Here is a 15506-nt window from a genome sequence, read left to right on the forward strand (position 1 = left end):
ATTTCTTATAGATTTTTTTCATTTGAGATCCCAGTTGGAGTATGTTTATATCCAAATTAGCGGTGGCATGACCCTTCGTGGGAAAAGATGTAACCACAGAGCCCCGATAGATTGTCTCTTTTTCTATTGGTACCATGTGGCTATCTAATCGCCAAGTGAAAGCCTTGGTCACTCTCAATGGATGTTTGAATATTAAGATTGTTTATTTATTGGGATTTATTGTCAAGTCATTAATTGCCGCATATTTTTGAAAAGCGGACAACCTCTGCAGTCCAATCTGTGTGCGGTCCAATAGGACAATATCGTCGGCGTAGGTGAGCCAATTGATGTTTACGCTGCCCAGTTTCGGACTCGCCAAGGTTGATTCCAAGAGCCATTTCACCAGATCGGCCAAGTAGAGGTTGAAAAGGAAAGGTGTGACCAGGCATCCCTGTCTCACAGCCTTTCCAGTAGCAATCCCTTTTGAATGATTTAGCAAAAATAAATCTTAGAAGAACACAACATGCTATGCCTAACGGAAACGGGGTTAAACAACCCAATTGTCCCCACTTGTGCTACCGCAGTCCCAGAAGGTTACACCATATACCACACCAACAGAGAAGCCGGACAGGGTGGGGGGCTAGGGGGTGTTCCCATAATCATCAAGGACTCTATATTATGTATCCATCTAAAACAGTGTGCACGGGCTGTAAGGTTTTACAACTAAAACACTTACCTACCGACAACAGCAGTATAAATGTAGTTCTTAAATACAGACCCCCGTCTTTAATTTCTGATTTCAATGAGGAACTAGCCCAACAGCTCAACCGCCTCCAATGCACAAACTCTGTCACATTGGTATTGGGCGATTTCAATTGTTGGGGAGGGAACTTAAAGATCAAGGAAGCAATAAGCCTTGAAGGCTCTCAACAGTATTACCTACCAGATCATGAATACAGCCCCCACCAAGACTAATGGTAACCAGTTAGACTGGGTGGCCACTCATAACCTTGAAACTGGTGACTACAGGACAACTCCATGTATCTGGGCTGACAACTTCAGAATATCTTTCACTCTCACCCTGAAGCCACCTAAACAGAAAATCCCCAATGAGCCCAAGAAGACTGTAAGCCGCAACTTTAATAAAATCGAGAGGGTTCATCTAGATCAGCTTATTAAAGATACCCTTACAGACAGCACAGAAAAAGACACCTGCGAGGTCATCCTGGACACTTTTATGCACCACGCAAAGGAGCTAGTCGACCAGAAGGCCCCTTTAACATCCAAACTCATTCGATCGAATAGCAACCAACAAAACTGGTTCAATTCTGACCTCCGGGCACTAAAGAAAGAAAAAAGAAACGCAAAAGGAAAATAGTTGAAAGACCATCCTCCATAAACAAGGATAGTTGGAAAGAATCTGAAAAGGCCTATACGGAAAGTATTTGTCAGGCTAAGAAATATTTCTACAACAATCAAATCAAGTCTGCCGACAATGCCACTGGCAAATTATTTAAAATCTTGAGATCCATAGATAAGCCTAACACCACTATCCCCTCCTTCACTCCATCTCAGGAAGATTGTGACAAAGTCCAGACTGCCTTCTCTGATCAAATCAAAAAGGCCCGGGACCAGATATCAAGAGCTCAAACGCCCAGACCATTTTCGAGCAGCTATCCACAAGGGTCACATCTACTCTCAATGAACCCTTTAGGTTCCAAAAAACATAGTTAGAAGACATACAGAAAGTCTTAGCCACAATGAAGCCCACAGCACGTGCAGAAAACATCCTGCCACCCAAAATAATACTAGTGAATGCAAATGCAGACTTATTTGCACCACTACTCAAGAGAATTGTCAACGCATCATTTCGGGACAAGGTAGTGCCTATGAGTATAAAGACAGTCACAAAGTCACCACCACCCAATTAAAATCTTACTTGGAGACTAACAGCATATTACACCACCAGCAATCCGGCTTCTGTGCTGCACACAGCATGTAAACTGCTATGTTGGACCTCCAGACCCACATGCTAAATATCGTCGACAAAGGGAAGACTGGACTTCTTATACTTCTTGATCTAAGTGCCACTTCCGACCTCCTCGATCACAGCCTTATCCAACGTGCGCTAGAAAAAGTCGCGAATTGCTCAGAGGATCCAATTGGATGGCTCATATTCTTTCTCGCCAACAGGAAATCCAAAGTTCATTGGGGTGATAAATTCTTCTACGTAATTGACATTCTTTGCTGAGGCCCACAGGGTGCCAGCATGTCGCGCCTACTGTTTAACCTTTACCCAGCTGGTATTGGAACTGAGTGGAAACTACTCAGAGGACAGCGACTCGGGTACATCTGTGTACAACCACATAGAATCATGGATGAACCACAATTGGCTATGCCTTAACAGGAAAAAAACGGAGCTAATGATCTTTGGCTCCCACCAAGCGCGAGCCAAATTAACCCCTCAATACGAGTCATTCCAGATTAAGTAACTCCCAATACAGGTTGTAGGAAAGGTTAAGACGCTGGGTATGATCATGGAGGCATCTGAGTGCCGATGCTCCGACCATGTATGTGACTAAAAACTGCTTGTATCATCTTAGGCTATTAAGAGTGATAAAACCCTACCTTAGTGAAGAGAACTGCATGACAATCACCAGAGCAATTATACTATCGCTGCTGGACTATGGAAACTCACTAATGCTTGGTGCAAATAAACAGTCCACCACAAAACTCCAGCATATACAAAATAATACCATCAGGATCATCAAGCAGAAATCCTAGTCTGATCACATTATCAATTCCAGAAGGGAGCTTCATTGGCTCAAAGTGGAAGACAAGGGCCTGTTCAAGTCCATGGCGCTGGTCCATAAATGCCTTTATGGGAAAGCACCGGCGTATCTGAAATAAAAAATGTCCAGATATGTTCCAGGCCACTCATTAAGATCTGAACACAGAGGCCAAATTACAGGAGCCACTCACAAGAGATCACAAGGAATGGGTAAGGCCTTCCCCATATCCGCAGCTGTCAAATGGAAAAGTCTGCCTGGAGATGTAAGACTAGAAACCAACCTTCTGAGCTTCAGGAAAAAGCTGAAAACTTTCCTCTTTAAATAACTCCCAGATATTACTTAATTCATAGCTCCCAGCCTTTTTGTTCTTTTCTATTCCGTCTCCACGTTGGTCTCCTTATGTCTGTTGAGTCTTCATGTAACGCCCTGATGCCTGCGCTAGACTGGCACAATATAAATAAATAAAGGCTTAGATCATAGCTCACTTCGGAAAATGTCAGAATATGGACTTTTCCCCTCGATTGTGCTTTAAATTTCCCTGATGTAAACCTCCAATACCAACTCAGTACCTCTTCAATCTCCCAACAAGCCGGCCTGCTCCTCAATGTTATATCTTTGTTTTGAAATGCCCTGGTCAAGTAATGTAATGTACAATATTCTTGTATTGCACACCTCTGTGACTTCTGTGGCGGTTTTAAAGAAATGCAAGAAAAAAAGCATCTACCTGTAATGTGAGACTTGGATATGCAATTTTAGCTAATCAGCCACAAAAGCACCGCAATTCTTCTTGCATTTTTTAAACCCACCATAATATTGATGCTTTTTGGATCATAGGAGCATGTTTACCAATCGCAAGGATGCCAAGACTACCCCACGCTCATGAGCCCCAATGAAGCTGAAAGATCGACTGCTACACCGTTGGAGATTTGTTTTTCCAGTTCGGAAAGCCTAGTTGACACCTACTTTGGATACAGGCACTACGGAGACAGCACTACGGAGACAGATCAGTTTGAAGACTTTGTGCCACCGGATGGAGAACTGCTGGGTGCCAACAATGCCCCTCCCCAGGGCATCGCCTCCTGACGAGTTGGGTTCCTACAACTCCATGCTTTCAAGGGCATCTATCCTTTTCAACTTAGTACCTGAGGAAAAGAAAAAGGAGGGATTTCTTTACCAGAGACGTACGTCATCCAGGAAGACCGTAAGGTCCATTCCTCTGCTGGACGATGTTTGAGAAGAAGGCCTACCTCTCATGAAGACCCCAAACTCTACACCAGCGAAACGGGACAGACTTGAGAAAAAGTACAGGGTGCCTGATTCAGCTCCTAAATGTCTCAGATCACAGCCATCCCCAGACCCTGTGGTTTCAGCCACCGCCAGTAAGCGGTCAGCAAACCGGTCTTCAAAATCCATGGTTCCCCCTGCCCAGGAGGGGAAACCGCTGGACGCAATGGGCAAGCGTATCCTGTAGACCGCTGCCTCAACGCTGAAGGCCGCCAATGCCCTCGGGAGTTGGAGTTCAAGCTGAGCCTGATCCTGCATTTCTTGCCTGATGACAAAAAGACAGGCTTTAGCCCTATTTCAGGAGGGCGAGGTGGGCTCAGACCACGCCGTCACAGTGCCTTTGGATGTTTCGGACTCAGGTTTCCCCCAAATGGGGAACATAGTGGCACTCAGACGTCAAGGCTGGCTCAAGGCGACACATTTTAGACCAGATGTCCAATCCAAGGTGGTGGAAATGCCCTTCAATGGGGATAACCTCTTTGGCAAGGTGGTGGACCAAACACTGCAAGCTATAAAGATGACCACTGAAATAGCAAGATCCCTGGAGACCTTGCAATAGCGATGGTCTTCGTCCATTCAATCCTCTTGAGGGAAGTTCAGCATATCCTTTAAAGGCTATGCAACCACTGCATACCATCAACCCTCCCGCTCCACCTCCCAAGAGACATATGGGGGCCAGTCGCAGACCTTCGGCAGAGGATGCAAGCCTTGAGTTTGCCCACAAGCCAGGACGCAAACACCCAAGCAAGCCTGACCCGGCCCAGGCCCGGACCCCCACTTTTGTATCCCGGTGGGGGGCCTTCTGATGCACTTTGTCAACAAGAGGAAGAACATCACCACCGACGAGTGTGTGCTGGACATACTGTGTCAAGGGCACACCCTTGAATTCAAGCACAAATGCCCTTGCATCCTCCATGTGGCAAGGAAGGAGCTGCACATGGCCCAGCTGCTACGAGAAGTGCAGGCCATGTTAAGAAAAGGGGCCATAGAACCCGTCCCGCTGTGCCTCCAGGACTCCAGAGTATACTCCAGATACTTTCTGGTCCGGAAGAAGTCAGGGGGGTGGAGTCCGATCCTTGACTTGCAACGCCTCATGTACCGGCCGTCCCAAAAGTTCTTAATGTTCACGTTGCATCAAGTACCCGGCCAGCTGGAAGAAGGAGATTTCCTAACAACGTTGGACCTAGAGGACGTCACCATACATCAGAGCATCGAGTGTTCTTGCGCTTTGTGGTTCTGGGCCGTCACTATCAGTTCAAGGCTCTGCACTTTGGCCTGTAATCAGCACCAAGGGTATTCACAAAGTGCCTAGCCCCGGTGGCAGGACACCTATATCTCAAGGGCATACATGTCTATTCGTGCCTGGACGACTGGCTCATCCAGTCCCCCTCTCGGGCCCTGGTGGTGTAGCACCCCAGGGAGACCATACACCTTCTGACAGAGCACGGTTTCTCCATCAACTATCCGAAATCCTGCGCGGTGCCATCGTAGAACGCTCTGATTTTGGGTGGCCGCATCAACATGGTGGCATCTCTGGCGTTCCCCTCAGAAGAGAGAATCAGCGATGTTGGGGAAGGTGCATTGACTAGCTATGGCTCAATCCACGGTGGAGAGCACCATCAAGTCGCTGCTGGCCATGATTTTGTCCTGCATTCACCTGGTTCCGTTTGGCAGGCTGCAGGAGTTTATGGATGGCAGGTGGCTCCAGATCACAGGCAAGTGGACAGACGGGATTGCCCTCAACCAAAACTTCAAATAAGCGGTTCAGTGGGGGAGGGGGGAGAGACGCAAACACCTTACACAGGAAGCACAGTTTCAGGTTCACCATTTCCAGGCTACGGTCATCAGGGACACCTCTCTGGAAGGATGGGGGCTCACACCAGACAGTCCAAGCCAGAGGCCCTGGCTTCCAGGAGAACGCTCTACACGTCAATCCAAATCCAAATCGAAATGTTCTGGAGCTGCAGGATGTGCTTTGGTCCCTTTAAGTCTTTCCTACCTCTTCTGCGTGGGTGGGAGGTGAAGATCTTCACGGACAACACCACCTCTATTTTTTACATCCGGAAGCAGGGCGGGATCCGCTCCCCCGCTCTCTCCCTGGAAGCGCAGGCCCTGTGGCACTGGGCCATTCTTCAGGACATGTTTTTCGTCCGAACTCATCTGGCGGCCATCAAACACCATTGCGGACTCACTCAGCAGGGAGCTGCGATCCTGCCACGAATGGGAGCTTCAGCAGGCACAGAGTTTGCGTCTCTTCAGCATGTGGGGCTGTCCCCGGATCGACCTCTTTGCGACAGCAGCGAACTCGAAGTGCCAGCATTTGGCCGGCAGGTTTCCCCACCTAGGCAGCCTGGGAGATGCATTTTCATTCATGTGGGAGGGCCTCTCCTGCTACTTGTGATGAACACGCTCAAACACTCCTGCCATACCTGTTGTCTTTAGCCAAGGCCTGTTTGGCCCACGCCTCTATCAAGTTGCATTTGGCGCCCATTTTCCGGTACATGAGGTCACTGGGCAGGCCATTGCTGTGGTCTCAGACTCAAGGTGAAGGCCCCTGCCCTGGCTTGGGAGTTCAATGTGGTTCTTACTAAACTCATGGGGCCTCCATTTGAACCATTGCATCAGGCCCTGCTGCTGATTCTCTCATGGAAGACTGCTTTCCTGGTGGCCAGTACCTCGGCCAAGTGGGTCGGGGCAGATTCAGGCTCTTTCCTGCAAGCACCCATACTTTTCCTTTCATGATATGAGGTTGGTGCTTCAGACCCACACCACCTTTATGCTGAAGGTTCCTTCTGAATTCCATCCCAACGAACCCTTCGTGCTTCTTCCGAATCCTTCTTCACTCGCTGAGAGGTCACTGCATACACTGGTCGTTGCTTGTGCCGTGAAGTTTTATGTGTCGCGCACAAAGGATTTTCGGAAGACGTCTCAACTCTTTGTACATTTTAGACCTGTGAATCACAGGAAGGCCCTGTCGAAGGCTTCTATATCCAAGTGGTTCTCCGGCTGCATCATGCACTGTCATAGTCTGGTGAACAGACCTTCCTGGCCGCCCGAGAGCTCATTCCAACAGACACGTTGCAGCAACAACAGTGTTTCTCTCTGGTGTTCCCCTGCTGGACATTTGCAGGGCAGCTACGTGGAGGTCTGCGCACACCTTCATGAAATTCTACTGCGTCTACAGGGATTCCAGGGAGGAGTCCAGAGTCGGGGAGGCAGTGCTACACAACCTATTTGTTTGAGGTGAGTCTGTTTCAGGGGTAAGTGGTTGTATTTCTGTTGAGCCTTTTCACCACTCTTGGTTGTGTTATGTACTGCTGTGTATTCATATTCATGAGCATGTGAATCCATGCCAGACCCCATGCTGCAGAAGGAACAATTTGCTTACCTGTAACTTGTTCTCCAGCATGGTTCTAGCATGTGTTCACATGCAAACCCTTCCTCCTTCCCCACAATAGCTCTTCTGAGTTCATACTGACACTTCACGTGCTTTCAAATCTAAAGATGGCCACCGGGGGTGGAACCTAGGGAGATGGTTGTCATTGGCTGGGTGCAGTATGACACAGACTTCTGTGATTGGTTAATTGGAGGAAGCCAGTTTTTAAGCATTTGAAGCAAAACTGCTTTCTTTTTATCGAGGATTCCCGGCCTGACAGCGGGGAATATTCATGAGCATTTAAATCCATGCCAGACCATGCTGGAGAAATGTAAGTAACTTGTTCCATCCTTAAGAACTGTCAGTCTAGACTTGAGCAAGCTATATGAACAATAACAATGCCCTATAAGACAATAGCAATTTTCCCATTATGAGCAAAATATGCTTGCTTTTGAACTAATTTGCATATTGTTGCGTGGCTCAAATCTGGAGATGAACTTCCAGTGATGGCTCCCGGGTGGCAGTGAACTATTGGCTTGTTAACTGGAATGGCCTTTTCTACTCGCATTACAGCAAGATGGGATCTTTTTCTTCAATTCTTTTTGGAGTTATGTAAAATGATTGTTACATTTCTGATGCTGTCTCTTGTAAATCTAAAATAACGGTTAAAATGTAGTTGAGAAGTGGAAATCCATGTCTTGTCGTAATACCAAAGTAGGCAGCAGAAGATATCAAAAATGTATTGACTCGCCTAATTCTCGTGCCAAGTTTTAATATGCTGCATGATATTACTGTTTGATGCTTTTTTGTTAAGAATGGTTCCTTTGCTAGTTTGTAAACTAGAAATATTTTTCCGCTTGTGTATGTGCTGCCACATAACTTTGTATTTTAGTGACGCAGTGTCTAAACAAACTGCAAACCGATTGGTTATATAAAAACTTGCATTATAAACGTTGACTTTCTTCATGCAAAATATCCTTTTTCTATAATAATTTTATTTTTTTTGTAGCTATTATGGTTGAAGAATTTGTAGACTTTGGGCCTCTTGACCTCTTCATGCATCGCAAAAGTGATGATCTTACGACACCATGGAAATTTAATGTGGCCAAACAGCTGGCTAGTGCACTAAGTTACCTGGTAAGTACTGCAGTATAACAAAGCAATTCTGGTGATTCATTGGGGGATTTTTTTCTCCTCATGATTTGCACAACTACAGAGTTCCCAAATTACAAGACTGTTGTCTTGAACCTTAGAGCGCATTCAATACTGTGGTAAAACAATGTTTTTCCAATGAAAAGTGTTCCTCGAATCATTGGAAAGAGGGTTTCATTGCACAACTTTATCTTTAAGTTTCTGCAAGCATTTGCCGACAGGGTGTTTCTCCTCTCACATGATCTGACAGAATATAAAGTGCATGTGTTTGAATAATTTGAAAGAATATTTTAAAGGCCATTAGAAAATGAAATAGCCTAGAATTGAGAGCTATTAGTCAAGGTGTGGGAGACCAATCCATAGTAATAAAGTGGAGAGACCTATGAATGATCCCGTAAGCCACTTGCCACATTCTATAAAAAATTGTTGACATTGGGGATGAGGGGGGGGTCATGGCCGAGTGACTAGGTATTCAGCTGTGTCCTCAATGAGATCCCGATCCCAAGGGACTGCAGCTTTTGGACCTCCTGTTGCCACCGTGATATTCTGATTTTCAACCATAATTCCCCCACTTTCACCTCAAAATCCCAAGTCTCAACTGGTGTGAAGTGATCCCGCTCTCCAATGGGACTGTGGAATTGCAGTGATTGTAAGTTTAACAGCCCTTGAAGCTTCTTCCAGATTAGCGTTGACAACTGTGGCCCCTACATTCTGGATGAAGCGCCCCTAGTCATGGTTCTACGGATAAGTCTTTTGCGAGAACCTTACTGAAGACCACCTGGCACATTAGGATTTGGCCCATATCTTCATCAGCATGGTTCCCCAAATGTCCTGGAGCACAGGGGTCTGTGCAGCAGCGTAGCTTGGGCGCCATCTCCAAGCATCGAGCCACCAAATTACCTGGGAACATGATTTTCTTTGGCTGCAAAGAACTCTGGTTCCCTTGGTAGACCTCTGGGCTGATGACTGTGCAGACTTTGCAGTGCTGCAGTGGAAAGTGGGTGAAGAGGGATGCAGGTCCACTGTATCCGACCTCCCCTCTGCCACATGGCACGCAGCTCGATTTTCTAGCAGCACAGGGTGCCACTGCCCCTCTCCCAAGAAAAGAGAATCAGGATAAAACAAAGAAAAGATGCTTCACCTTGTGGTGGTGTTGAGATTCCGACCATGCACTCATTGAGGTTCTGTTCATATATCTGAGTCTGGCTTTTCATCAGGACTATATCCATCCACTACATTTGGAGGGATACTTTGCCTATAGGGGTTTTCAGTCCTCAATTCTCCGACATCACTCCAGTCCCATATACTAGTCTACCCCAGATGTAGCTACCACAACCTGAGTTACAATTCATAGGTGTGAAAAGGGTTTAGGTCTACTTGATCAAATTTTCTTTGACCTTTTCCAATTTGGCAGAATTTATTTCGGTTGTTTGTTTGCTCTAAAATGAGCGGAGAGACCCCTCGCACCCCTTCCCCCACCTTAATCTATTCCCTTATCCCACCCCATTTGAACTTGTGAAAATGCATTGTAAGTGTAATGAACGCAATATCGTTGTATGTTGTTATGCTGTTTTGACCTATCACCAAAGGTCGTTGTTGTATGTGTATATTAAAACCCAAAAATAAAGTTTTTAAAAAAAAAAAAAAATCCCACCCCATTTATTTATTTAATCAAATTTGACGGAAATTTACCCCAAATACGATCAAACCAATTCGACAAATTGAAAAGGTCAATTATTTTTTCAATCAAGTATGCAAATTCTGTGAGAAGCACCTGGCAGAATAAGATCCCCCTCACAATCTTCCTGGCTTGCTGAATTGACACCACAGTTTTCATAGTACACAGAAGTGGAGGTATTGTTCTCTCTGGAACATGGAACCTAGAGTGTGCATCAGAGACGTAGACTTGGTAGGGCGTGAGCAGGCAAGACCCACCCAAAATCTGTACATGCCCACTCAGCAGTGGTGTGTGGGCATTTACAGATGCTAATGTCACCGCAGTGGGCCCAACTACATTATTTTCAGGCCCCACTTATCAGATAATCCTCGCTACGCCTCTGGTGTGCATTCTGGTATCCACTTAACTATTATCAAGCTGTTTCCCTTGGAATGTTGTTGGTGTAGCAGGTAGCGGCTGGGAGTCTTGTAAATGGGATCAAGGAGAACTTCAGAGCTAGCTCTGTTAGCATGGTGGTGTTTCAGGGGGAGTGCTACCCAGCCATGTAAACTTGTTAAGTGAAGGGGAGTAAGCAGCATGTACTGAACAGACATGGCATTTAATCTGGACAAAATCTTTTTCATCTGATATTCCTGATCTGCATCTCAAGCAACACCTTACATTCTGTGTGAGAGGGACCAGGAGCAAGGCATTAAGTAATTGCAGGCTAAAAATCCTGGAGCCCCAACACATTTTTGAAATTTTGAATACTCAATTGACACACATGGTTCTACTCTCCAGAGCACAATGGCGAATAAACCGAAGAGGCCTCTGCCAGCTGTTATCAAGTTTATGATGCACGTGCAGAAATCCCTTAAGAAACCTTCTCTCCTGAAGGGGGGCCCTGGTCCACATGCCAACTGATACCCAGGATTCTGAGAGGGTGCCCCGCTTTTGTGCTGGAGTTTACAAAGATATCAGAGGAAGTGCAGCTGTGAGCTATCCAAATTAATCCCGCAGGTGGACACACATGTTTGGCAGCAGAAAAGAGTTTCTACGAAGATAACAACCCCATAAGCGCCATAGCTCATGTACAGGCGAATTAGCCATTTGTGTTCGAACACCAGGAACCTAAATCGACACTCTTCTCCTAATGCAGGAATATGGTGAAAACTAGTTGTTATGGAATAACATAATAATCTGGGACGTTCCAAAAAACATTCAGTAAGCAAACCTGAAGGAGCTCGTCCATGGTCCGTTTAGGAATATTTTTCAACTACCTGATGTTGCCGTCATGCTTCTAGACTCGACTCATCAGTTTTACTCTTCTTCCAGCCGAATAAACATTTTGTACCATATGTGTTAACTCATATTTATTTTTTCCATTTAAAAGAGAACATTATCACACCGTCCAGGAATTCCAAAGAGATCCAGTTTTGAGATGCCACAATAACTACTCCAAGACCTTTCTCAGGCTACCCTTAGTAAGCGGACGAGTCTCTGCATAGTCACAGGCTAGCCCAGAGGATAAGGTGTCAAATATATATATGGGGTCATCTATGGGTTCTTCTTTTCAGGATTCATGGTTTTAGTTTGCAGTTTCATTTAACACAGAGCTTGAAGAGGGATGGTGTTTCCTTGCTCCTGAGGCCCTGAGAGTCCTGGTCATGACAGGAGAGGAGCCAGGGCGGAGCAGGAGGCGTTGGTTCTGAAAATGCTCAGAGAAGTGTCACAAAAGGCTCTACCTGAATTGATTTACAGAGAGTTGTTCGCTTAATTATGTTTGGCTCAGTAGTGTTTCATTATTAGCTAGATCATTGGCTACCTGCTCATTTGAGGACGTTGAAAAACTCCTGATGTCTATGGCCAAATGGTGATCTTTCTTTATGGAGGGGCAAGTTCCCTTCACAAATGTAATTGGGAGGAGGGGGGATGGCTGTGCAGCAGCTTTTGGGTGGAGTGGCTATCAGGAGTTAGTCACTATTTATGGTCGTACCATATTTCCGCTTACATTTCAGATCTGGGGCGATTACATTTTGTTGGTTCATATAGATTACTGTGGGAAAATGCATCTTTGTCTACTTTTATTGTTAGTCATTCTTCCTGATTTGTATTATGAAATAGGTGGTATGTGGTTGGGGATTGGGAGTCCAGGCCAGTAGGCTTCAGGGTCTTGGGCCAGATTGTTTCCTAGTAATGCTGATCATAAAGGCACAGGTAACAATTCACCACCTAAGCAGAGATCTAACCTATGAATATTGTGAAAATTGAAGGCTTCAAGAGATGCACGTGGTTCTTTAGAATGAATAAAGCTGGTGCACAAGGTGTCCCCCTCCCAATGTCTCACTTCAAGTGAGCTAAGAAATGTGGAGGGTGGGGTCAATCCTGCTCAGTTGGGGCCCACAAGTTAATAAACTGTCTTTCGTAAGGGACCTGAAGTGCATTTAATGGTAAAGAGAACATTAAATGTGCAGCTATTCCCACTCCTTATGATACACGGCTCTAATAACATGCAAGGCCAGTGTTTTTTAGCTATGTATTTTGTGTAGGGGGAATGGTAATCGGGGTGGGGTGGGCTTCAACTGTAGTATAGATCCCATTGCAGACAAACCCTTGCTGTTTCCCATAAATACTGACAAAACCAGTATGCCATGGCCAAGATCCTTAGAGACCTATCGGTCATTGAAGACGGTTGATTTTTTTCATCAAGACGAGAGCAATTATACTAGTTATCCCTTCACCTTAAAAGGCTTTCCAGAATAGATATGCAATTGGTCACTTCGACTACTAATTTGAATTGTTTTGGATCTACATTGGCCAGATCATTTTTATCAGACTATGCTCCCGTCTTGCTCAAAATATACATTCTTTCCTTGGCCACCCCAGTGAGAAAACCATGGAGATTATTTGATCTTGAGAGATCCTCCTGTCAGAAACCATGTTTCAGTGTCCTTGACACACTACTTACAAGACAATCTCTCAGGGGGTAGACTAAGTACATTCTGGGATGCCAAAAGGGTATTCCTAACAAACCAAATTATTAGTGGAGCAGCAGCTTTTCTGATGGCCGAGAGAAGGGATGTGATAATCCATGGAGGACCTTATCAAGTCATGCGAAAATAATAACATGCAGATCCCAAAGGGCCATGCAGGTTCTGCCTGTAGCTAGGAAACATCTGGAATCCCTCATAGCTGAACACTCTGCTTAGGCAATTCTCCAAACTAAGCAACACTGCTATGACTCAAACTGGCTTTTAGCTACTAAGTTACATAAGCACTGTTTAAGCAATCATATCTCTAAGGGATGTCGGGGGGACTGCTAGACATGGGGAAGAAGGAAAACTCAGTTACTTGAACCCTATTTTAAAATGCTCTTGGGTGCAGAATATTTCAATCAGTCTCTCCAACAACATTACAGCGTCTCCATCTCACTTCCCAAAATCTTTTGAGTATAGGGAAAACCTGGAACGCCCACCTTCCACTAAAGTATTAGCTATCATAGTTAAATATGACCGGGGAACAAAGCTCCATGTCAAGATGGATTCTTGTCATGATTCCTGTATTGTTGCATGACCTCGTTCTATTTTCCACCGTCCCTTCCCACGCTGCATTTATATTGGTATTGGTGTTCCTTTTCAGTTAGGCTCTTTCCAAGCCACATACCTAGAAGAGCAGACCAGGCCATCCAGCTAGACAAATTGCCCAACGTGTTGACAAACATGGAAACAATGAGTATTAACTGACGTCCAACTCGCGCATCCCTTTCTTTCATTCACTAGGTGGGATTCACTTCCCTTACTTCTATCCAACTTTCATCAAAGTCTTTCGAATGTACGGGACTTTTGCTCAACCCTCACGTATGATCACTTTGCATTCCTTTGGCGGTCTTCCTATGGCCTTCTGGTTTCTGTAGTTTCTCAATATGGGGCTCGACCAGAGTCTCCTGGGTTAGCACCCACATGGTGCCGCTTTCCCTCTGCAGCTGGTCCCACCTTCGCACTTTTAACAGTTCCTTTTAAGTTCGTTAGCTTTGGTTAAAAAACGTGCCACTTTGCGATTCTCACGCAACACAGCCTGATGCTCATCGATCCTCCCCTCGATTTACCGGCTGTGATGAATCGCTTGGCTTTTGGTTTTTCTGGAGTCAAGACTGGTACCACAGGCGCGGGAGTCTCCTCTGCTTCGTAAACACTTGTGCTCTTGTTTGCGGTCTTGGATTCCCCTCCACGAAAGGTCTGTGTGCCTGAGGCTAAATGGGCAAGGTCACTTCTCTCCTCGCCACCCTCTCACTTCCTGCCGCCTTTCTCCTTCTCTTGAACTGCCACGTGGTAGCCGGCTCAACGTGCTGCCTGCCGTGCTCGCCTTTCTCGCCTTGCTCGTACTGTGCTCTCTGGTTCCACCTTTTAGCCCTGTGGGGAAGGGAAAGGGTTGTCAGGTGTGTGTGATTGTGATCAATTGCCTGACTTTGCCCCTCACCCTCGTATTGGGAAATCAGGTAAATAGCTCTAGTGTTAGTCTGTTGTGTTGTGCGAAAGTGTTCACAGCGGAAAATCTGGGGGCGGGGGGAGTGGTTTGCAATGTCCTAAGTGAGAGGATGGGGAAAAGGAAAGTAAGGGATAGCGCGTCTCACCAGTCAATGTCCCACTCCCAGAGGACCCCCCATCCAGGTGATCCTGCCTCACTGGTCCACCCCCAGGAACTGGGTCCAATAGCGATGGCCGTGTCCTGACCACCTGGATGACGGATCCCCGACAGTTAGGCAGGGAAGACACCTTCAGGTTTCTCACAGGATCTAACATAAGGTGGTGTTTGTTAGGAAAGATTTTCATTTTACAACTTTCCCTCATAGTTTGCTATGGAACCCCATTCTTTTTGCTCTGTTTTCTATCCTGTCCTGACTTTTTGAAGGGAAGTAAACCTTTAGCTTCACTTCCCTTGCCTTTTGCTCAAATGTTATGGGACTATCGGTACCGGAAAGCAGTGTTTCATTTTGTTCTTGCATTTTTTACAATTGCACACAGCATTTTACAATGCAGTGCAAGGGGGATATTTTTGTACCACCCCAGCTTTTTTACACAGAGGAATTTAGGTTACTTTATATGTGCTTAAATACAAGCTGGTGGACGCAGTTACATTTCTACCATTTTTGCGTTATTTTTGGTGTTCACATTCATGTTAACCGCATATGGCTACTAAACATCGCTAGTGCCTATGAGATTTCTGCTTGTTCTCTGGCCATATCTATTCCCCATAGCACAATGCAGTT

General features: G+C 45.7%; 1 protein-coding gene across 3 annotated transcripts in view; it reads left to right on the plus strand.

The window, feature by feature from the left end:
- Nucleotides 1-15506, plus strand: part of JAK1 (Janus kinase 1) — a 1055078-nt gene that overhangs the window by 650479 nt on the left and 389093 nt on the right. For all 3 annotated transcript variants that reach the window (XM_069641985.1, XM_069641984.1, XM_069641986.1), the window contains one exon: nucleotides 8441-8568. In XM_069641985.1, coding sequence (XP_069498086.1) covers nucleotides 8441-8568 — 128 coding nt within the window. The remainder of the gene's footprint in view (nucleotides 1-8440; nucleotides 8569-15506) is intronic.

Source organism: Ambystoma mexicanum, chromosome 1q (assembly GCF_040938575.1).
Source record: "Ambystoma mexicanum isolate Mex_15411 chromosome 1q, UKY_AmexF1_1, whole genome shotgun sequence".
Lineage (NCBI taxonomy): Eukaryota > Metazoa > Chordata > Amphibia > Caudata > Ambystomatidae > Ambystoma > Ambystoma mexicanum.